We start from the raw sequence: 22,756 nt of genomic DNA on the forward strand, positions 1-22,756 counted from the left end.
CTGGGGCTCTTCCTACATCCATTGCTATCTGTGAGTGATTTCTAGGTATCTGACAGCTCAAGACCCAGTTTCTTATTGCTACGAAAAGAGGAACAAAAGTCATCTCATACGCTTGTGTTGGGTTTGTCCACAAGCAATGACTCCGGGGCAGAAGAACTCAACAAGAGAAAATGTGTCTGGCTTAACCCCTGATCACATAAGAACACTAACGCAACTAGCGGCTGCTATGCATCCAAACTCATGTTTAAGACAGCTAAGAATCTGATGAAATGGATCTCACCAGCACGGACATCACAGGCATAGAGACAGCTTGGCACACAGCACTCTCTACAGAGGACTGTCGCTTTGCTGTAACACTCCCTTCCTGAAGGTCCAGGCATCGATTCATTCTGCCTATCAGTCAATTTTCAACTAGAGCAGCAAGAGGGTGGCTTTGCTCCAGGAGACATTTGAGATGTCCTGTTGGGGATACACTCCTGGCATCTAATAGACATTTCCTGCAGTGCATAGAACAGTCTAGAAATCTCAAGTCTTGGTGTCACTGAAGCCAGAGTTGGCAACATTAGATACAGCTAATTTCTAGGAGACAGAAAACAAAACAAAACAAAAAAAAACAAAACCGTGGTGAAGGACAAAGAGGTAAAGGATGGGGCTGGAGAGATGGCTCAGCAGTTAAGAGCACTGACTGCTCTTCTGAAGGTTCTGAGTTTAAATCCCAGCAACCACATGATGGCTCACAACCATCTGTAATGAGATCTGATACCCTGTTCTAGGATGTCTGAAGACAGCTACAGCGTACTTATATATAATAATAAATAAATCTTAAAAAAAAAAAAAAAAAGAGGTGAAGAATGCAAAGAATCAAAACCAGACTAGAAAATTCTAGGACAACTAACAGGAAGGACTTCCTCCTCTTCCTCCCCCTCCCTTCCCTTTTCCCCATTCCCCCTCCTTCTTCTGAGTTTTGTTTATTTATGTGTAGGGTGTTTAACTGAAATTAAAAAAAAAAAAAAAACTTCCACAGTAAAAAAAAGCAGCCATAAAGAGTAACATTTCAAAATGCAAACTATCAGCCAGGTGTGGTAGCTTTTAATCCCAGTACTCAGGAGGCAGAGGCACGTAGATTTCTATGAACTTGGGACAGCAGAGCTACATAGTGAGACCTCATCTCAAGGGGAAAAAAAGGAAAAGGAAAAAAATATATAGCTACATACACTTCAAGCCAATAAATTTTTATAAACTTTCATTCCTAATACAAGGCATAAATTAAGGACGGTAGTATGTTTATAACCCCAGCACTTTGGAAGACTCGGAGTTCAAGGTCACAGTAAGATTGAGGCCAGTCTGGGATGCATGAGACATGCGTGCCCTTGCTGTTGGGCTGTGGATTGGAATCCTGACCCTGCCTTTAGATTCCATGTGGAACAAGGGTGCTTATTACACTGCTGTACGGTGATTGCCTGCCGGGTAGCTGGTGAATACCAGCTCCTTCTCTGAAGAGATTCGAACTCTTGTGGTTCCCATACACACCCACACTGGCACTTTCCTAAACGTTTTTCAAAGATGTTTAACGTGGTATGCACGTGTGTCTTCGAGGGTGTATATGCACGTGTATATGCCCACTAGGCCGGAGGCACCACACCCCCTGGTGCTGGATTTACAGGCAGTTGTGAACTGTCTGAAATGGGTGCTGGGAGCAGAGGGCGCCATCGTTCCAGCCCCACAGCAGATGAGAGCACTAAGGAGGAAGTGTGAAGGTTCCTAACTTCCTCATCTGGGAGAATCTAATACATAAAAGCAAATACGATTTAACAGAGGAGTCATTGCAAATCTCCTTAAATATGTGAGGTTTGCTTAAGGCTTTTGTGTGCGTGCACTGAAGAGCTCCTGGCACTGTCTCATTCCAGGAACAGGGATCTTGACTCTGGATCTCTCTCCTTCCCTCACCAAGCCCTTGCACTGAGAGAAAAATCTGCATCTCAAAGGTTGATTAAGGTCTGGTGAGACCTTAATCAGTAGACACAGGCACTTGTTGCCAAGCCTAACGACCTGAGTTCAATCTCCAGAACCCACATGGAGAGAACTCACCTCCCCATACTCGTGTGTGTGTGTGTGTGTGTGTGTGTGTGTGTGTGTGTGTGTGTGTAGTCCCTCCCCTTCCCTCTCTTATTGTGGCTGCTCATCATCCTCATATCCTACCATGTTTCCTCCCGACCCCCACCATCACCAACCCCTGGAAGATCCAATGCAGTTGTGCTAGCTGACCCTGCCTTGGCTGGAGGGTGCTCACACGGAAATGCTCCAGACTCTCAGCTGCCTTTCACTCTCTCAAAGTAGCATTCCTTTCCTACATTTGGCATGAAGCACCATTTTTACACATTTGTAGATAAAGGAAAAGGACACAGTCCGAGTGCTGGTGACACAAAGCCCTGGAGCTCTCTGTGAAAGATGGCCCTTTCTCCTGGTAGTGGCCAGGCTGAACCGGAAGACAAACTGAGACCTAGAACAGCCCCTAGACCCTTTGAAGTTTTAGTTCTTTTATTTGGAGAAGACTATTTCACCTGTCCTGTTGTCCTAATAGCTGGAATTATAATGATCAGAATTCACAAAATGCGACAATATGCCATATATCACCATTGTGTGGTAAAGAACCTATTGCTTGCTTCACAAAATACCAAGGCCTTATCATCTCTAAAATTGCCAGTGTCCAGTCACTTAGATGCATAACATCCAAAGTAAAAAGAAACAGCATGGCATTCCTTATCCTCCTGTCTCCACGCTAGGATTACAGGGGTGGACCATCACACCTGGTGTATTCGAAGCTGGGGATCCAATCCAGGTCATGCTACCTGACAGCCACTCAACCAACAGAGTCGCAGCCCCAGCCCAAACTTCTGTGTCTTATACAGGTTATGTCTCACTGCATAACCCTGGCCAGCCTAGAACTTGCTGTATAGACACGGTGGCAGGCCCGGAACTCATAAAGACCTGATTGTTTCTGCCTCCCGTTACACCCAGTGCCTACCGGTTTTGTATAAACCTCTCTGCCTTTTTCATAGTATACAATGCGGCAGTTTCTGTTTTGACTGTTATTATTTACATTGTGCAGAGAATACCATGATTTATATGTCCTATTTTGTGTCAATCCATTACAAACTGATCTAAGTAACTGCCATTATACAGAGATACATTTTCAAAATGTAACTATTTTCCAAAGTATTTTCTGGAACGTACAGAGTCCACAAAAAGAGAAAAAAAAAAAAAAACTACGAAATTTTACCTCGAAACTTGACCAAAGCAATTAAATATAAAAACTATAGATTTTGACCAAAAATGGATGCTGTGCTCAATGATTCAATAAGCTTGGGGAATTCTGCTAATGTTTTAAAGTTTCTTACTTCAAAAAAACCTGACATGCTAAGACAGGAAAAACAGGATGCCTTGTTAAAAGAGAACTGCCATCAGACCATCACCCCTAATCCACAAAAGAATCTGCCAAGAGCTCTCAACAAGAGGCGTATTGTAGGCATTTCTGTCCATCAGCAAACCTAGCAAGTTGATTAAGATGCCAAAGGTGAAAGCAAGCACTGGGCAAAGCAGACTCACAGCAGTTTCTCTCGTCAGAGCCATCGGGGCAGTCACTGACATGGTCACACCTGTACTCGATGGGAACACACTGACCATTGGAGCACGTCAGCTGCTGGCTTGAGCACGTGGTCCCAGCTGCGAAGAACAGAGAACTTTGTTTACAGTTATTACCAAACATAGAGTAGCCATTGATGTTTACCAAATATGAATAATGATACTGGAGGGGAAGACAAAAACAAGCATCTATTGGATGTATACTTCACAGGGACATATGCAAAAGCAAAGGTATTTTGTACTGTAGTTATTAACATGTGTTGAGCACTACAGAAATTTAAAAGGTGTATAAAAGAGGGTGAATAAGATATGGGCGTTAACCAAAGACTGGTAAGTATAGGGGTGGAGAAATAGTTCAGTGGCTAAGAGCACTTGTTCCTCTGTCAAAAAGTCCAGGGGTCAATTTCCAGCACCCACATGATGGCCCACGACCACCCATGACTCCTGTTCCCCAGGATCCAATGCCCTCTTCTGGTCTTCTTGGGCTTCTGCATGGACACGGTGCACATAAACTCATGCAGGTAAACACACATACACATAAGTGAATAAATACCTTTAAAAAAGGAAAGGGCAGCAGTGGCTCCCAGACACGCAGGAAATAGAGTCCTGGTGTCATGGGAAGGAGTAATAGGCATGACTGTACAGCCAGAACATGGAAGGGCAAGGTAGAGGCAAGAGGATCAAAGTTCCAGACCAGCCTCAGTAACTTTGCAGGGAACGGGAAATAAGGGTGTGCGGTGAGAAGGAGGGCAAAGGCAACTTCCTCTCACATAGGAGGAGAATAGACAGGGAGCTGTGGGCGAGCATCTAGCTGACACAACTGGACAAAAGACAATGAACACCTAGATAGCATGCATAAAGACAGAAGGCTATGACTGGGAACAGCAAGCTTTCTGCCCCAAGAACAATTTAAGGACCAGGAAGGAAGGCATGGAAGCATCATTGCTATCTCCATGAGGCAACTGGAAACCAAATCATGGCTCGAAAAGGGGTTTAGTAAGGTATTTAATTTGGCTATTGTCATTTCGGTTTTTAGACAGTATTTCACTCTGTCACCCTGGCAGGCCTAGAAAGCATTATGTAGCCCAATGGCCTCAAGCTCACAGCAGTCCTCACACCTCTGCTTAAGGTATGTGCAGGCACACGGTCTAACTGGATCTCGGCAGCAGTGTCTAGCAGCAGACAGCTCAGGTGCCAAGCACAGAATGAGAGGAGGGATGGAAGGGATTTCTGAGCCTAAGAAAGATTCTGGGACAAGTCAGGTGGGAAATGGTAAATTAGTGTGGCCAATGAAAGAGAGGGAAGAATCAATCAGAAATAACTTCCATGTTCCCAGGGCAGGTTCCAGTGGGAACATGATTTCTTTTGGTGCTTGTGGATAACATATTTCCTGCCGCAAACAGAAATCTATTTTAATATAAAATACAGGCAAAAAGAAAGATCTGGGACCTAAGCATAGCTTTGAGTCCTCATCAGCCCACAGAGCAAAGAATAGCAGGACCATCCTGAGATGGGGCTTGCTCACTACCACTATTTTAATTTTATACTTCAAATTAAGGCCTGACAAGCTAACCAGTTCCAAGCTTCAGGGGTCTAAGTCTGTTGTATAGACACACTTTATATGACCCGGCCTCTGAACCAGATTAGCAGGATGAGATTACCAGCATATCACTAGATAGTTTAAGTTCCAGAGCCTTGGTGATGAAAAATCAGCTCTCTGTGTGTCACCTGTATACAGCACACTAACTGGAGATGGAAGAAGAAGAGGAAGAGGAAGAGGAAGAGGAAGAGGAAGAAAGAAGGAGGAGGAGGAGAAGGAGAAGAAGAAAAAACCCTTTCTCTAAAACCACTTACGGCAATTTTGCTGTTCATCTGCACCATCGGAACAATCCTTATCCTGGTCACACACCCAGGAGCTAGGGATGCAGGTGCCTTCGGCAGGACACAGGAAAAAGCCTGAACCGCAGGACCTGGGAGCTGAAACAAAACCATAAAGAGGGGAGGGGCTTATGCAGGCCAACTGCTTGATACAGTAACAGCAGTGCTTGCTGGGCACAGTTGTTAGATCATCCCAGCGATGGCATCCAAACAGGTAATCTCAAAGAGAGACTTAAGTAAGCACACATGCACACTCATCTAACAGAAGTCGCAAAAATCTAATCTATGTAAAACAAAAAAAAAAAATTAACTAGTGTTTTTTGCTAGATTTCTAGCATCTAAGCGTAAAGTGTCACAGTTGATGAACAATAGGTGAAATTTGAAGAGAGAGAGAAACCAAGAATGAAATGATTCTTTCCACATTTACTTGTTTTAGGAATTTTGGTGAGTTCTGAGCCTTAATGTCTGCATCCTAAAAGTGAAAAAAATAATGTGTGTAAAAGAGCCATGTAATGCTAACTCTCATTGCCACAGGCACTATTGAGGTCATAGTCGTAGGGCACCGAAATGTCTGAAGACCTGGAGACTGTCTGTGCATGCCCGCATCCTAGAATACCATTTGCACATTCTGCCCCCTCCCCACTCCCACCCCCATTTCTTAAACAGTAAAATCCCAGGAATCAGAGTGAATTAATATCATATGATCATGTCCTACGATATCATATGCCAAAATCATAGCTGAAAATAAAGTATCACCTGATCAATTAGGGACTAGTAGGAATGCACAACCTATCAGGCTCCGCCCCCAGCCATGGAGTGGCATCTTGTGGTTCTGCAAGATCTATGTGTATGTGTAAGTGTGAGAGGCCCCAGACATATTTCTTTCCTTCATTCCCATTTCGAATGCATCACTGGAGCGTGACAGCTGCTCAGCTGTGCATGGAGTGGTCAAACACTCATGTTGTCTGCTGCCTTCCTGACTGGGATGATAACCCTCATCTGTTGACCTGTCAGAATGAAGGACTTCACAGCCTAGTGACTCATCACTGGTGACGAGTCAGAGCAAAGGACTAGAGGGTTAGAGTTGAGGTAAGTGGCTTGAGAGGAGCGGCCATGTCACCTGTAAGTGACTCAACTACTGAGACTGTTTCCTAATCTGGAATCTATGCAGAATATTCTGGCATTATTATAGCATTATTGCTGAGAGCTATATGAAGAAATGTGTCAAAATGATTTAAAAGTCCATAGATAAGTAAATTCAAGTTTAAAATATTATGTTGCTTTATCTAGATTTTTAATAGCATAAGACCAAACTAGCCACTGTGACGTTCTTTGTGGTGGTTCACAGGTTACTCTACATCTTTTTTTTATATACAAAGAGGCTGTCCCTCTGTGTAAACCTCAGCCCAGCCCTGGATCTGACACCAAAGCACAGCCCTTCTCTCATTACAGCTGAGACACTCAGAGCACACAACCAAGCCTGGCTCCTAGTCACTTACGACAGCCAATTTCATCAGTGTCATCCAAACAGTCTCTGGTCCCATCACACCTCCAGGATGCAGGGATACAGTATCCGTTGTCACAGCGAAAATTCCCACTGCCACATTCTGTAGTAACAGAGAAACAGACATCATTGTTTCAAAACTTAAGCTATTTTGAGAGCATATCTCAAACAACAACAACAAACTTTTAAGATACGTCATGACCAGAGGTGAGGTGGACAGGGGAGACCATGATCAGAATGTGAGAAAAATATTCTCAATAAAAGAAAAACAAGGGCTGAAGAGATGGCTCAGTGGTTAAGAGCACCGACTGCTCTTCTGAAGGTCCTGAGTTCAAATCCCAGCAACCACATGGTGTCTAACAACCATCTGTAATGAGATCTGATACCCTCTTCTGGTGCATCTGAAGACAGCTGCAGTGTACTTATAATAAATAAATCTTAAAATAATAAATAAATCTTAAAAAAGAGAGAGAGAGAGAACTACTGTTCTCAAAGATAAAAGAAAAACAAGATATTGTATGAACGGAATACAAGTTAGGGATGAAAGAAAAAAAATATTCAACTATTTAGAAGCAAAAGAATGCAAATTATGTGTAAAATTGGTAAAGCAATTTCACGCTGATAACATAGAAGACGTTTGTTTGGATGTCTGCAAGAAGGCTATTTTCCTACACAGTTGATTAGAGTACACCTTGACATGACCTGTCCAGGAAGCAATTTGACACTTGTACCTTGCTCCTTAAAAATGTTTACTCTGCCAGGCATGGTGGCACATGCCTTTAATCCCAGCACTCAGGAGAGAGATTTGGGACTTTCACATCTCCTTTTCCTAAGGAACTGATCAAAGAACAAATATTCATCAAGATTTGAAATGTTTTCATCACAACATTACTCATAATAAACTACAATGTTCCTATCCAATAATAAGAAAATCGGTACTTTCTTACATCTATGCCTTGATATGTTAAGAATCCATGAAAATATATATTTAATTAAGACACAGAAGCAAACGTTAACCAGAAACTTAAAACTAGTGTGTATATTGTCAAGTCTGACAAAGATGTTTTTTGCAACCAGAGGGTACAAATCTGGCCCCAAACCCAAGTGGCAGAGAAATTGTAAAGGGGATATGACTTAAATTCATTTCATTTAAAAACAAAAGACAAAAACAAAACAAACAAACAAACAAAAACCACTGTGCATGACACTTTGACTGTGCAGGGACTAATCTGACAGTTAGAAATCCTGTAAGTTTCCCCAATATCTAGCTAGCCAGTGAGCTTCCCAAAAATTTTGTGCCAAATAGAAAAAAAATTTCAAAGAGGGCAGTCAACCTGAGCCCAGCTTGGAGAAAATTCCAATTTATTTCCCAAACCCAAGGAATAGGAGTACTTTTCAAAGTTGGGGGGAAAAATCATTTTATTTTTCTTCTGTATTTAAGCAATCATGCTAAATGAGACAATTCAGGTTTCTGGCTATAATTAACCCCACCTTCGATAAATATAGAGATCAATTACCTCCTCCTAGAATAAATAAACAAGATGTTATCCTGACTTATGTGAATGCAGGCATATCAACAGCAAGATATAAACAGAGTTAAGTGATCTATTCCCAGGGAATATAAGCTACTTTGTTCCCGGAATGTTCAAATCTGATTGTCTGGTAGTGACACCCTGATTTATAATGTACGCTGCAAACGGCCAGAAGTCTCCCTTGGCTGAATGGTGGTACCGAGTGGTACAGGCGTACGGACACCCAAATACCTTCTACAGCCTAATGCATGGTAGTGGTTGGTGGTGCGGGTCTCTTATCAACTACCTTTAAAACACAACAACCTCCCTTGCAGAAATGCCCCTAAGGAATGTACAAATTCACTCTGGAATCCCAGAGCTCCCCATTGGATTTTGCTCTACGAAGCAGTATTTCCCTGGGAGATTAGGGGCTTTGGAGGTTCAGCTATTAACACAACATATGTGAAATCACCTTTATCAATCAGGTCTATTGTTAGTAATCCAACATAATGCATTTGCAAGTTTAATGTACTTGTGTCTCTTAATAGTTAATCACTCCTGATTGAAAAAAATCATAGCCTCTGTAAAGGACAATCTCACCAGAGTTTTATATTGTCGCAGAAAGAAAATTGCCTGTTTTAAAAAAATACACCTAATTAATACTATTTCTTGAGATGCTTTCAATGCCAAGCCAACTGAGGTTTGGTTTTGTTTAATTTTGTTAAAATATCAAAGTAAACACACACACACACAAATACAAAACAGGCATAAAAATTATTTTGGAATACTTAAAAGTAAATTATTTAAAATCACACATAAACATTGAAACTGATAGGAAATCCTGCATTTAAACTACGGGTCATGATTTCCAGTTTATGCTCCAATTGTTCCATTATCTAAAGTAAAATCCAGTTTACTCAGTTTATCATCACTTCCATGATAATTTGTCAAATTCATCTTTTCAGTGGGAACTTCCATGTCTGTTATAACTCTCAAATGACCATTGTTTGAAAATATCTCTCCAGAAAAAAACAAACAGACACTAGATCATTGCTGTGTGGTATCTCAGCCAAAATCCTCCACTGGTATCAGAAGTTGTGTCTTTCATTCTACTATGAAGAGAATGTGTGTTGTTTTAAAGCCAGGTGCTTGTGGAAAGGTCTAGATTAGGTCTTGATTACCATCTCAGGCACCCCCAACATCAATCGGTTCCTGTGTATTTTTTATGTGTCTTGTATTAATGAAGCAACCTTAACTCACAAGCCCTGAAAAGGCCCCAAATTAATCCTTATAGCAACCTTGAGATACATACCATGCTGGAAATTCAGGTACAGAGAGGTCCAATAACTTAGCATTCAACAGCAAATAACATAAAGAAATCGCTTAAACCTAACATCTCCACTCCAGTAAACAATCCACTGTTCTGCATTCTTGTCATGCACACTGAATTATTTCAAACTCAAAAATGAACGTGGGGTTTTCATTTGTTTTCTGAACTTGCTATCTAGCATTATTGAGTTCGTGAATCAGAGTGGCCTGAAACCCACAGAACCCGTACACAGACATGTACTTACTCTACTTGGAAACTAATATTGCGGTAAGATTTAGGGAAGCTTTGAAATTTTTGCAGCACTCATAAGCAACTAAGGGAAATTCAAAAGGAATTTTGATACATCCTGGAAATTTAAACCAAATATGGGCATAGATTTCACAACTAAGAGCCCAAAGGTATTAGCATAACAAAAGACCAGTTTTCTTTAAAAGGCAGAATCCCAAGCTTCCAGGCCCCAGTGTTGGACTAAGGAAATGTCCAGGAGGAAAGAAGTCATTGTTTTCTAGGGAAAGCCACTGGATTGAGAAGGCCACTCCACTGCCATTTACAGTCTCTGGCAGGGTGCTGTGCACTGTGGGATAATGAAGGCATGTCAGGAAATCAGTAACAGAGCAATGAATGGGAATTTCTAATCTTAAATTTAGAGAAATGAACCCAGGTGTGGTGGCAGATGCCTGTAATGCCAACCCTAAGGAGGCTGAGGCAAGAGGATCTCTTGGGTGAAAAGGCAAAACCAGGTCTCATGAAATCTGCACCATGTTTTCAAGGTTGGCCTAGGGCTGCAAAGTATCAGACCTGGGCTGCTTAGCAAAGTTCTAAAGAAAGTGAAAAGGACACAAATGGAATGATTAGAAATGAAGACTATGAAGAAGTGGCTTTTCAGTTGTTTATGAGTATATGGTTACATATATGTGTACACGAGTGTATATACAACATGTGCATGTAGGAATATACAAACATACACATCTCCAGAGCTAGAGTAAAAGGAAATTGTGAGCTACCTTATGTTGGCTCTGGGGCCCAGAGTCAAGTCCTCTGCAAGAGCAGTGTGTATTCTAAACTGCTAAGCCATCTCTCCAGACCCTATGAAGAATTTCTTTTTGGAAGAAAAGACAAGACACCATGATACTAACCTTCCATTCTTTTTTTTCCCCTAATTTTATGATGTGTATGTGTCAGAGTGAGTGTGTGCATGTGAGTGTGTACATGTGGGTGTGTTCATGAATGTGCGCTTACGAGTGTGCGTATGACTGTATGCATGTGTGTATGTAAGTGTGTGGCATGTGTGCGTGTATATGTGTGTAAGTGCAGGTGCCCGGGCACCTCTGGAATTTGAGTTGCAGGTGGTTGTGTGCTGTTCATCACGGGTGCTAGGAAGCAATACTCAAACTGAACCATCCAGTCAGCTCCTGATCCTAATTCTTTTTAGGTTGCATTAAAATGGTTATTGTACATGATTATGCAGTAATTGCTTTCATGGGCTCTGTTCCTAAGTATCTGACTTCTGCAAATGCCTTCTTAACATACTCGGGCTCTGAAAAAGAAGCCCAAGAGTTTATAGACTAGATCAAGGATACAAACGAATTTCAGGTCCCATTTGGTGTTCTGTTATGAAAAGCAAGCAACTAAAATGCTCTACAGAAAATGAGGATGTGGCTTTGCTTCAGGTCCGTTAGGGAGCTCATTACTGTTTACCAGTCGCCACTAGGCTGGGCAGGATCGTCCACATGATTTGTTACCTCGGCTGTCATTGAAACAGCACAAAGTTATAAACAGTTAACCTTAAATCTCCAAAGGAGCCTGACCTTTTATGTAGGTCAGTGGTGCAAATTATACTGAATCATCACTCATTATAAACATTACAGATATGTCTCTCCGTGTCAAGGGATTTGAAATGAAGCACAGAAGAGGTGAGCAAAACTTATGAATGAATTAGGGAACTGCTCTACGCTGGTTCTGAGTTCTGCGAAGGCAGAGCAATCACTGTGATTTATTTAGCTGCACACATTGAGAGCAGACACATCAACTTCCCCGGGGAAAGTGTTTGGGAGGAAAAGCATGTGTTAAGAGGATCTGGGGGGGGGGGGGGAAGAAGAATTTGGGTCAGAAATTGCTCCACTGTATTGACTTCAGACAATGTTCTATTGACTAGCATTTGCCGCTCTTCTAAGAGAATCCATGGAAGGGATACAGGTTAAAAGAATGGCTGTTGCGGGAGGCGGGGAGGATGAGACAGCTGATGGCTGAGTTCAATCCCCTTAGCAGAAGAGAACAAATTCCTAGAAGTTGTCTTCTGACCTGTGAGCATGTGCCATGACTCTTGTACATGCATACACACACACACACACACACACACACAAACACACACACACACACACACAATTTAAAATAGGAAATCTTTTAATTTTAACATGGGGATATGGCTCAGCAGTTAAAAGTACTTATTACTCCTGCAAAAAATTGGGGTTCAGTTCCCAGCATCCACACAGTGGCTTACAACCATCAGTAGCTCCAGTTCCAGGGGGTTCAATGCCTTCTTCTGACCTCCACTGGCACCAGTCATGCACATGATACACACATAAAATAAAAATAAATCTGAAAACAAAAGAACATGTCAAATTCACTAAAGTCACAAAATAAAATTCCTGGCTCCTATATGTAAACACTGTTTTAGTGTTTATAGAAGAAATGAGATAGGGCTCTTCTTCAGAGATTACAAACCATTGGGGACATGTTATTCAATACCTAGAGCAACTACTTTTCATTTGGTACATATACATAGCCACTGTCCCCACTGTGTGAATGATAGAGTCTTACTTTTTTTAAAAAAAGATGAATTTATTTTATTTATATGAGTACATTGTAGCTGTCTTCAGACACATCAGAAGAGGACATCAGATTTGCAGGGAATTGAATTCAGGACCTTTGGAAGAGCAGTCAGTGCTCTTCACCACTGAGTCATCTCTCCAGCCCCGGATATATTCTTACTTAATAGAAGCCTCCACGGCACTAACCAACCTCCCCACAGCCACAAAGAGAAAAATAACTGCCCAGTTAGGACTCTCAACAGATCCTAGCATGCATTAGGGCAGAGTGATAAGGCCTCCATCAAGGGGAACCTCTGACAGTGTGGTGGACAGAGAACAGGAGGAGTGTTGGAAGTGATGGCGCACATCTATGAGTCCAGCACTCAGAAGGCCAACCTAGGCTACATAGTGAGATTCTCTCTCAAGCAAAAAAAGGGGGTGGGGGAGGGGACATCATCAAGTAAGTGGCAGAGTGGTCATGGTCACCTGTTCGGGACTATGTTAAAACTCTGGGAAGATAAGCCTAAACTAGTGCCCAACCATGGCCATGGAGACTCCTCAGACTCTCATGCAGAGCAGGGACCAGAGAGTAGGCTAATGAGATGTTCCCCAGCAGGCTGTCAGCAGAGATAGGTCTTACCTTGTAACCCTCCAAAAGCCTCCGGCCAGATCCAGAACATTTGTTCGTATGGCAATTGTTAACAGATCCTACTGCAAGGGATCTGTTAACAGATATCCTAGGGACCTTGCCCAGCATCCTCACAGAATTCAGCTGAAGGTCAGCTCAACTTCAAAATCCTAAATATTTGTCTGAGTAATAGATAGGCTTCCCCATGATAAATGCCAGCAGAATGGGATGTAGCCTTTCTTTGCCAAGCAATGGGATGAGGAGACAAAGCCATCGTCTTTTATATCATATTTTCTCCTTTTCCATCTAACTACTAGTCAGTCACCAGCCTTGGTCTCCCTTTGGGGAGTTCTTGCATACACTGCTTAGTTTTTCATTAAGCAACTCCCACCCTGCAATCAGCCTGTCTGTAAGCACTACGGAGCATTGTGAATTAAGCCACACTTCTCAAGGCTTTGGGAAAGAAAGAAGGTTATTGGCACTTGAGATGAGACAGTCACTCATCTTCCAGAACAGTCCTGAGCAACGCAAAAGTCACAGCACCCTGGCTCCACAGCCCTGACCTGAGCAATGTTAAGAGTGCCCACTGTGCTGTCTCAACTTCAAAACCACTAGCTAGCAGGACCATCCCCCAGACGCCACCAACTCAATCTCTAAGGAGCTTGGCCATTCAAACGTCAAATGCCTTAACATGAAAGATCATCTAAGAAAGCCCCTGGAATAAATTCCTCCCCTTCCAAAAGATAATAAAATTTCTCAAACAGCAAGTGCACTCCTTCCCACCCATCAATAAGATCTGAGATTGGGAAATAGCACGCCGCAGCTGCTGGTACCAGTAACGTGAAATGAATTCCCCTGCGCGGGTGATAAAGAATCTTAAGTTGCAGGGAGGCTTGTTTCACCCTGGAACGCTCCAGCGCATCCACGGGCTTTTCCGTTCTAGGGGAGGGAGAGGTCGGGCCAGGAAAGCAAAGGGCAGACATCAAAACTTCCGAAGGACCTCTTGAGTAATGTAAAGGGTCGTTGCTGTGAACTGAAAAGCCATAAGCGCGCTGTCCTTAGTGTGAAGTCATCAGAAGCAGATACATCTCCCATTGCCTCCTCCTCGCTCTCACAGAAAAATGTATCTAAGTTGGACATCCACTACGGCTCTAAAATATCCTCCCAGTCTGAACCAAACAAGCAGAAGTGGGTCTGGTGGATTCCCTGCTAGTCTTAAATTCCCTGCGTCACTTTCCCCAACTGCTAAGCCGGAAGGGTCTGTAGAGGGACTCCCGACACACAGCACAGTAAGCCTCAGTCCTTCCTCTCCACTCTTAAGAGGAGAACCCTCAAAGGATGCTGAAAAGAACCCTGTCTAACAGGGAAGTTTAAGGTTGTCTGCTGGCTCCCGTAAATAAGGACCCAATGAATCAAACTACTTCAGAAAAGGGTAGAATACCCTTCAACGCTTGATGATTTAAATACTCGGGTTGGGGGCAGTGGGGGTGTGGGGAGAGAACCTATAAATCACCCATTCACACACAGACTCAAGCTGTCTTCTGGCCCGAATCGTTTAAAGGATTTCTATCGGCTTCCTAAATATAGCAATATTATTAGAAAATAGTTAAAGGGACTCAAACATTAAAACCAAAATTAGTTATTCAGGAAGAACAAACGCACACTTCAAAAGCAGGGAGGGGCTTGATTAAGGGCTTTCAGTGGCTCAACAGAACCCAACGCACCGAAGCATTGCAATGTCAAACCAGAGTTTTTCTGGTTCACTATGCCAAGTACTGAACCATCAGTGAAAATTATGTGGGTGCACGTGTACTAAAACTTCAAGCAGGACTTTGGCCATCCTAACAGGCAGGTAAAATTAGCAGACCTTGACATTTTTAAAAAAAAAATTGCTGTTACTAAAAAGTTCCATAATAATAAAAGAAGGAAAAAACAAACAAAAAAAAAAAAACTCCATACTTTGCTGGAACTAGGAAGCTGGCTCCATGGGTGGAAGGGCAAGCCAGACAATGAGCCCAATCCCCAGAACCCACTTAGAAAGTCAATGCAGCGGCACACAGAGATCGGAAAGAAGGGCTATCATTTCTAGGCACAGGAATTCAATGACACTGGGCATCCCAAGCAGTATCTGTCTTGCACCTTGACTTCAAAAAGGAACAAAATAGCAATTCAACCTTATTGACTCCAGCCCATTTCATTGGTGTGTGCCTTTATTAGTCACAAATCACAAAGTAAGGACTAAGTTACTTCTCGTCAGAATGTATTTTCAGAAAGTACACGTCAGGTATTCATCCACACTATGTGTTATATCTGTTCTTTATACTTAGCATACTGCTATCAGTTTATTAATAGGCATATTAAATATAAATGTAATTTTAATTAAAGAGAAAAACTTTAGGTTATGAGTGTAAGTATCAATGTAATTTTAATATCAATCTAAATGTAATTTTAATTAAAGGGAAGAAAACCCTTCAGGTCATCTGTCGTGGCCTCAAGTCATTCGGCTCTGGCTTGTTATGCCTGAGCTCGAATAGCATTTATAGGTCTCCAAATCACTCCCAGGCACTATAAATGTCATCACGTCATGTTATGTGGCCATGATGACACAATTCAAAGTCTTGTTGACACAAATCACAGCATTATTTCACCAGCTGATACCCGTGCATGATAAAACTTTACTCAGGTTTCTGCCTATTTGTGGAGAATGTATGCTGCCCTAATACTAATTAATAGCTGCTTCAGTAAGATGAGGTTATCTGTGACGCCTGCCACAAGCAGGAAGAGGAAGAAAAAGATAAAAATGGCATCTCCGAATATCTTACCTAATGCGTTAAGTATCGTTAGTAATCAAAGAATGTATTGCCATCATTATAAATGTAAGGTTTAAAGTTTGTTATTATAATTATTTGTTTACAAAGGGGAGGCAAACCTACACCACAGTGTGAGTGTGGAGATCACAGGAAAACTTGTGGGGATCAGGGCTTCCTTTCAGTATCAAACTCGGGTACCAGGTTAGCAGCAGCACCTTGCTCACGAAGACACACACACACACATACAGACACACACACACACATACACACACACACATACACACACACACACATACACACACATACACACACACACATACACACACACACACATACACACACACACACACACATACACACACACACATACACACATACACACACACACATACACACACACACATACACACACACATACACACACACACACATACACACACACACACATACACACACACACACATACACACACACATACACACACACACACACACACATACACACACACACACACACACACACACACACGCTAAATCAATGTAAAGTGTTTAAAAAGCACTAAAGATATACATTAACTATTTATATTATCAGACTTACATGTTAGAAAAACACAATTGCAAAAACATCCTTACTGAATGATCATGTCCCAGCACCTTTACAATACACTGAAAGGAAAACTTAACCATTCTAAGACATTGCACATTACTTTATTTCTGATTGAACATGAATAAGTATAGCCATCCAACTTTTCCTCCTAAAAGGACCATGAACCCGTTAGCCATGACTCCATCACTGCTTCTGAAACAGAGGCCTTAAAATGGTCTCTCATGCCTGTAATCCAAGAACTTGGTACCTGAGGCAAGAGAACTGTCTTGGCTCTCTACTAAGTACCAGAGTAGCAGAAGCTAGAGTGAGACCCTGTCTCAGAGATAGATGGGTAGGTAGATAGGTACATGATAGATGGATGGATAGATGGGTGGGTGGGTGGATGGATGGATGGATGGATGGATGGATGGATGGATGGATATCCTAAGTACTCTTCATACCCTAATCATGTTTAACTCAGTCCAAAGCAAACACGTATTGACAAGCAGGAAAATATTTTGAGACAACTGTCAGCAAATGTGCAATTCATTCTCTTCCAGAGAACCAAGTCAACTAGCCAAGATTCATCTAGAATCTAAGAAATGAGGGCAGGTCAGTCCTTCCTGTCAGGGCTCCGGGCTTCCTGTTCAGACTCTGCGCTTCCTAAGTCTTCTCGGTAACGTTAGAAAGGAGAAAAATCATCTTTAACTTAAAAGGCTCTTCCAACAGTCCAATAATCAGAGCCTTATCTAATCAAGAGATCCCACATCCACTTGCTTATCTGAAAATCCATTCTCTATCCCAGGATCTCTTGGCCTCCAAAATCTGTCCCCAAATGAATTTCCAGAACCTTTTAAAGTAGTGTTTCTCATGGGCATGGGCATGGGCACGTGCACTTGGTGAAACAGGAAGCCTGTGAGGGAACTCACTCTGTAATGCCCCTGTGGTCGTTTTTTCAATGTTCAGATACCCTCCCTGAAGCTCGGTGAAGCAAACTGAAAGGAAGCGGGGTACTTTAGACAGGTGCCTAACGTCATGCATTGTAACAAGGCTTTTGTTGAAGCCAAAAGTCTCATCAGGTTGAGACTCTTTCTACAAAAAGCATAGAGGAGTTAAAATACAGTCAAAAAAGAGAACTCTCTACAGAAGTATAATAAATCTTAGAATTAACTAAAGGAAAAGGCCATGGGAAATACTGTGCAGGTAATGACTTCCAAGGCTTGAAGAGAAGCAACCGACAAATAAACGCATTTGTTGCAATACTAATTTGAAATCTTACTGTGTCAGTTATGAGACAAGTGGCCCCTTTCCCTGGAAACACAGGGTTCACTAATTTCACCCAAACAGAACTCAGATGTCCGTGCACACATCCATACACAGCAGCCCCCAGCACAGGCTTTCAAAATAAGGGGGAGGGGCACTCATATTTGTGAAGATACTGTATACAAGCATGCTTGTTCTCCTCGCTGGAGTTAATGAGGAAGCGGAGGCAAGTTTCCCTCCTTACAGAGTCAACTGCCTTAACTAAATACGAAATCATTATTTCTTTACGTATGAGTTTACACTTTCCTTCTTTCACTCAGCCCCCCTCATATCTAAAAGCCACCACCAGCTCTTCCTCAGAGTGCTGAGGCTAAGTGTAAATGACCAGATGGCTGTGCCCTACTGATAAAGCCCTGCAAATTTACAGTAGAGTAAGGAAAGGGCAAGAGGGAAGCAGAGTAACTGCTCAGGGTTAAGTCCCTGACATCATACACCCCAGACTCAGACCCCAGCTTCACCTTACTCTCTGAAAGCCATGTTACTGTCAGGGTCTGGTTTTCCTCAAAGCGTAGTGATAATAAAAGCTCCTGTCCGTGGTGTTAAAGGCAGTGTGAGTCGTATGGGCCTGGAGCATGGGCAACAGGAGATGGAAGATTTGCTATATTCTAGACAAGTGTTTCCTGATTCTTTAAATCTACATATTGTGTCCCTGTGATTTTTTTTTTACTATACATATTTACTTATCTCTGACTCTTCCATATTCATAATCTACAGCCAATTTGAAAACCTTTTTTATATCAACTAATTATAATATCTGCATCTCAAATGCTGCCACGGAAACTTAAATATTATGTTATTTTCATTTAAAATGATACTCTTAACTAAACATTTCCTACTGATGAAATTCAGAGTTATATTCACAACACTGAACTAGATAAAATTAAAGTGAATCCACATAGAAAACTAGTTTCCAGATACGCATTGATTCCAAATGCTTTCAAAAATATATCTCCATGAAGTGCAATATGTTGACATTGATGTTTTACAAACATTGCAAAAGTTAACATTTCAAGTGTTAGGTAGCTCTGCCTTGATGTCATCTTTTAAAAGGCTAAGCATAGAACTAATTGAAAAAGTCCTGCTTGTTAAGTGTGGTTGCTCTCACATTTAATCCCAGCACTCTGGAGGCAGAACAGTTAGAGGCCAGGTTAACAATGAAGTAAGGTCTGGGATAGCCAGAGCTATAGAGTGAGACCCTGATTCAAAAAACCCAACAGGCCGGGCATGGTGGCACACGCCTTAATCCCAGCACTTGGGAGGCAGAGGCAGGCAAATTTCTGAGTTCAAGGCTAGCCTGGTCTACAGAGTGAGTTCCAGGACAGCCAAAGCTATACAGAGAACCCCTGTCTCAAACAAACAAACAAAGAAACAAACAAAACCAAAAAAACCAAACAATAAAAAATCCAGACTGTTATCACTCCCATTATTTCAAAACCAGAGAAGGAACACATTTTTTTCCAGACAATATTTCATGTCATTTTTATAAAAAGATGGAGAGATGACTAAGTTGGTAAAGCATTTGCTACACAATCACAAGGATTTGATTTTGATCCCCTACACTCACATTAAAAAAAAAAAAAAAAAAAAAAAAAAAAGCCAACCAAGCAAAAGCGAGGGCCCGAAATCCCAGGGGAGATGGGAAGCAGAGGATCTTGGGAGCCTGCTGACCAGCCAGTAAGCTCCAAGCTCAACAAGAGACGCTGCTCCAAAAGAAAAGATAGACATCAGTTGAGAAAGACATTTGACATTTTTTTCACCTCCACGTACACATATGCATGTGTGTGCATAGAAACACACATACATACAAAAGAGAGAGAGAGAGAGAGAGAATATCAGGTCACTATACTTCCCAACTTAGAAGTCTTCAAAGCCACCCAACCTCTCAGCTTAGTCAAATGAGATCTTCTATGGTGCAGCTCTCCCAGATCTGTCTCCCATGACACAACCTCCTTGAAGACTCAGTTCAAACAGTTCACAAGTGGGGTCCGTCTTTCTTGCCGCACAAACTGGATTACATCATCCCCTTTGCTGTGCTCCCAAACCTCTGGTACAGCACAGTGTCCGTTTGCATGTCTCACCATCTCTATCTAACTGGTTCCTGACACAACATGCAAATACTTGTGTAATAATCACACCAGTGGGGCTGGAGAAGATGGCTCAGCGGTTAAGAGTACTGACTGTTCTTCCAGAGGTCCTGAGTTCATTTCCCAGCAACCACATGGTGGCTCAAAACCATCTGTAATGGGATCAGATGCCCTCTGGTCACCTCTTCTGGTGTGTCTGAAGATAGCTACAGTGTACTCAAATATATTAAATAAATAAATAAATAAATAAATAAATAAGTGTGCCAGTGATCCAACTTACCTTCTACTCACCTGTACAACTTCTTGGTGAGCCTCTTGTAATTTCATTAAATAAGAAAGAATTGGGCTTTGTATATAGCCCATGCCAGTTACAAAGTCAATCCTGCTGCCTCAACCTCCCAAATCCTAGGATTACAGGCTTGGGCTAGCATGTGTGGATGAATAAGGGGATCCAATATAAGGGAACAAATGTTGATGCCTTGCTATGGTCGGGATGCCCTGCCTAAAAAGGCTCTCACAGAATCAAGTGTTCATCCTCATGTACTCTGCCCTCTGCAAACCCTTCCTGACCAGAGGGCATATAGCCCTTTGATTAGACCTCTAATCCAACCAGGATTAGAGACATAACAATAAACTACAGAAAGACAAACTGACAGAATGCATGTCCAGCACATGAGATTAAAAACACCAAGTCTGCTGAGAAAATTGAACCTTTCCATAACTTAGCATTGGGTTTTCATCTTGAAAACTCTGAAGGACCAAACAAACCCTTCTTGGGAGCAGACAGGCAGGTGCGGAGGCCTTGTCTTCTAACACTGCTTTGTCTGACAACTCCACTTCCTTTAAAAAGCTCCGTTATTTTTTTCCCTCAGCAGTTTCTATGGATAGAGAACTTGACAGGTGGTTTCTACATTTCAAAAGCCCACAGCACGGAGGCTGGTCAGCAGCACTGACCCAACCAGGAACTGGTCAAATGTGAATAATTTGGCACCAGGTTCCCTGTGGGGCCAAATGTTCGTTCACTGAACGCTCACCAAGCTCTAGTACCTTGCATGTTCACAATGACCTTTAACTACTCCCGGGAGGCAGAAATTCAAATTGACATGGTACAGTTGGGAAACTTGGGTTCAGAGTTCATGGGATCCACAGGAATGCGTCTGGACAGCAGCTCCGAGCTAAATCTCCAAGTCACAGCCCATGTCCCAAACACAAGACAAAATCTGGCCCCAGGTTTACTGAGTTCATCATAAACCCTGAGATTGTGGGGTCTTCGAGCGGCTGGGAGTCACACAGCCAGCGAGCTTCTAAAATCATAGGAAAGCCCAAAGTCTGGCTTGGTAGCAAGAGCTTTAAACATAGACCCCTGGTTCCATCCCATTCCTTCTAAGCAGGCCATGTGTACATACATATTCATATGTATGGATGCAGTCTATGTGACGGGTGTGTGTACAATGGTCAGAGACCCACATCGGGCATCTTCCTCAATCATTCTCCACCTTAGTTGCTGAGACAGGATCTCACTGAACCTGGAGCTCACAGACAGACTAGACTAGCTGCAGCAAGCCCTAGGGATTCTCCTGTGTCTATCTCGAAGTGACTGAGTTATGTGCCTAACCTAAGTCAAGCTACCGTCAATAGCTTTGAGGAAACTGTGGGGATTCTATTTTTAAAAACAGAAGTAATTTTAGCATAGAATTATTGCAAATGGATAAATATATACAACTCAAATATTTCTTCCTGACACAGCCCTAAGCCATTCCATAACATCTGTCCTAGGTTGTGAATTGCCTATGTACAAGCCTTTCAGGAAATATAACGGTGTTCTAGGACACGGTACACGGTTTTGTAATATTCTGGTTCACATTTCATTTTAGTCTAGGACGTGTCGTTTAGTATCTGGCTCAGTAGTTATACCACTGGGGAGGCTAAAATGAGAATTTAGCAGTGTTATTTGTATATTTTCAAAACATAATTGAACTTTTACCAACGACTGTGGTCGATATAGGCTAACAGGATGGGAAGGAGATTCCTTTCAATGGTACGGCAACTTGCCTAGCGTGTTCTTGGCCCTGTTTTTATTTTATTTTTTTACATTATATACCGTCCCTGCTAGGAATGGTAGTACATGCCTGTCATCTGATAATCCTAACACCTTCGACATAGAAACAGAAGAACCAGGAATTCAAGGTCAGTCTCTTCTTATATAGTGAACTTGAGGCTAACTTGCGCTACATGAGACTCTGTCTAAATATAGAGATATTTCCTTTAAGTGGATCACCAAAGGAGTCCTCTAAAGTTTACTTTGGGGGTTGACAAGATGGTTCCGTGAATGAAGGCACCTGCCACTGACCCAAGGGCCTGAGTTCAATCCTTAGAATTAGTCAACTCCCACAAATTGTCCTCTGCCCTCCAAACTCATGTCACAAACACACACATACACAGAGAAAGAGAGAGAGACCGAGAAACAGACAGAGAGACAGAGACGGAAAGAAAGAGACAGAGAAAGAGAGACAGACAGAGACAGAGAGTGAAATATAAGAAAGACGATTTAAATTTAGTCTAGCCAAGAATCAAGGCCCATTTTATTACATCACCATTAACATCACTCATGAAGTTCTGACAAAGGAAACAGCTTCAGACAACTGGACACA

At 42.2% G+C, this 22,756-nt stretch overlaps 1 protein-coding gene across 1 annotated transcript in view; it reads right to left on the reverse strand.

The window, feature by feature from the left end:
• Positions 1 to 22,756, reverse strand: part of Lrp2 (low density lipoprotein receptor-related protein 2) — a 161,695-nt gene that overhangs the window by 120,999 nt on the left and 17,940 nt on the right. Inside the window, exons 2-4 of the mRNA NM_001081088.2 lie at positions 7,020 to 7,127; positions 5,497 to 5,619; positions 3,607 to 3,723 (exon numbers count right to left, since the gene is read on the reverse strand). Of these exons, the coding sequence (NP_001074557.1) occupies positions 3,607 to 3,723; positions 5,497 to 5,619; positions 7,020 to 7,127 (348 nt within the window). The remainder of the gene's footprint in view (positions 1 to 3,606; positions 3,724 to 5,496; positions 5,620 to 7,019; positions 7,128 to 22,756) is intronic.

This window comes from Mus musculus, chromosome 2 (assembly GCF_000001635.26).
Source record: "Mus musculus strain C57BL/6J chromosome 2, GRCm38.p6 C57BL/6J".
NCBI classification, from domain to species: Eukaryota; Metazoa; Chordata; class Mammalia; order Rodentia; family Muridae; genus Mus; species Mus musculus.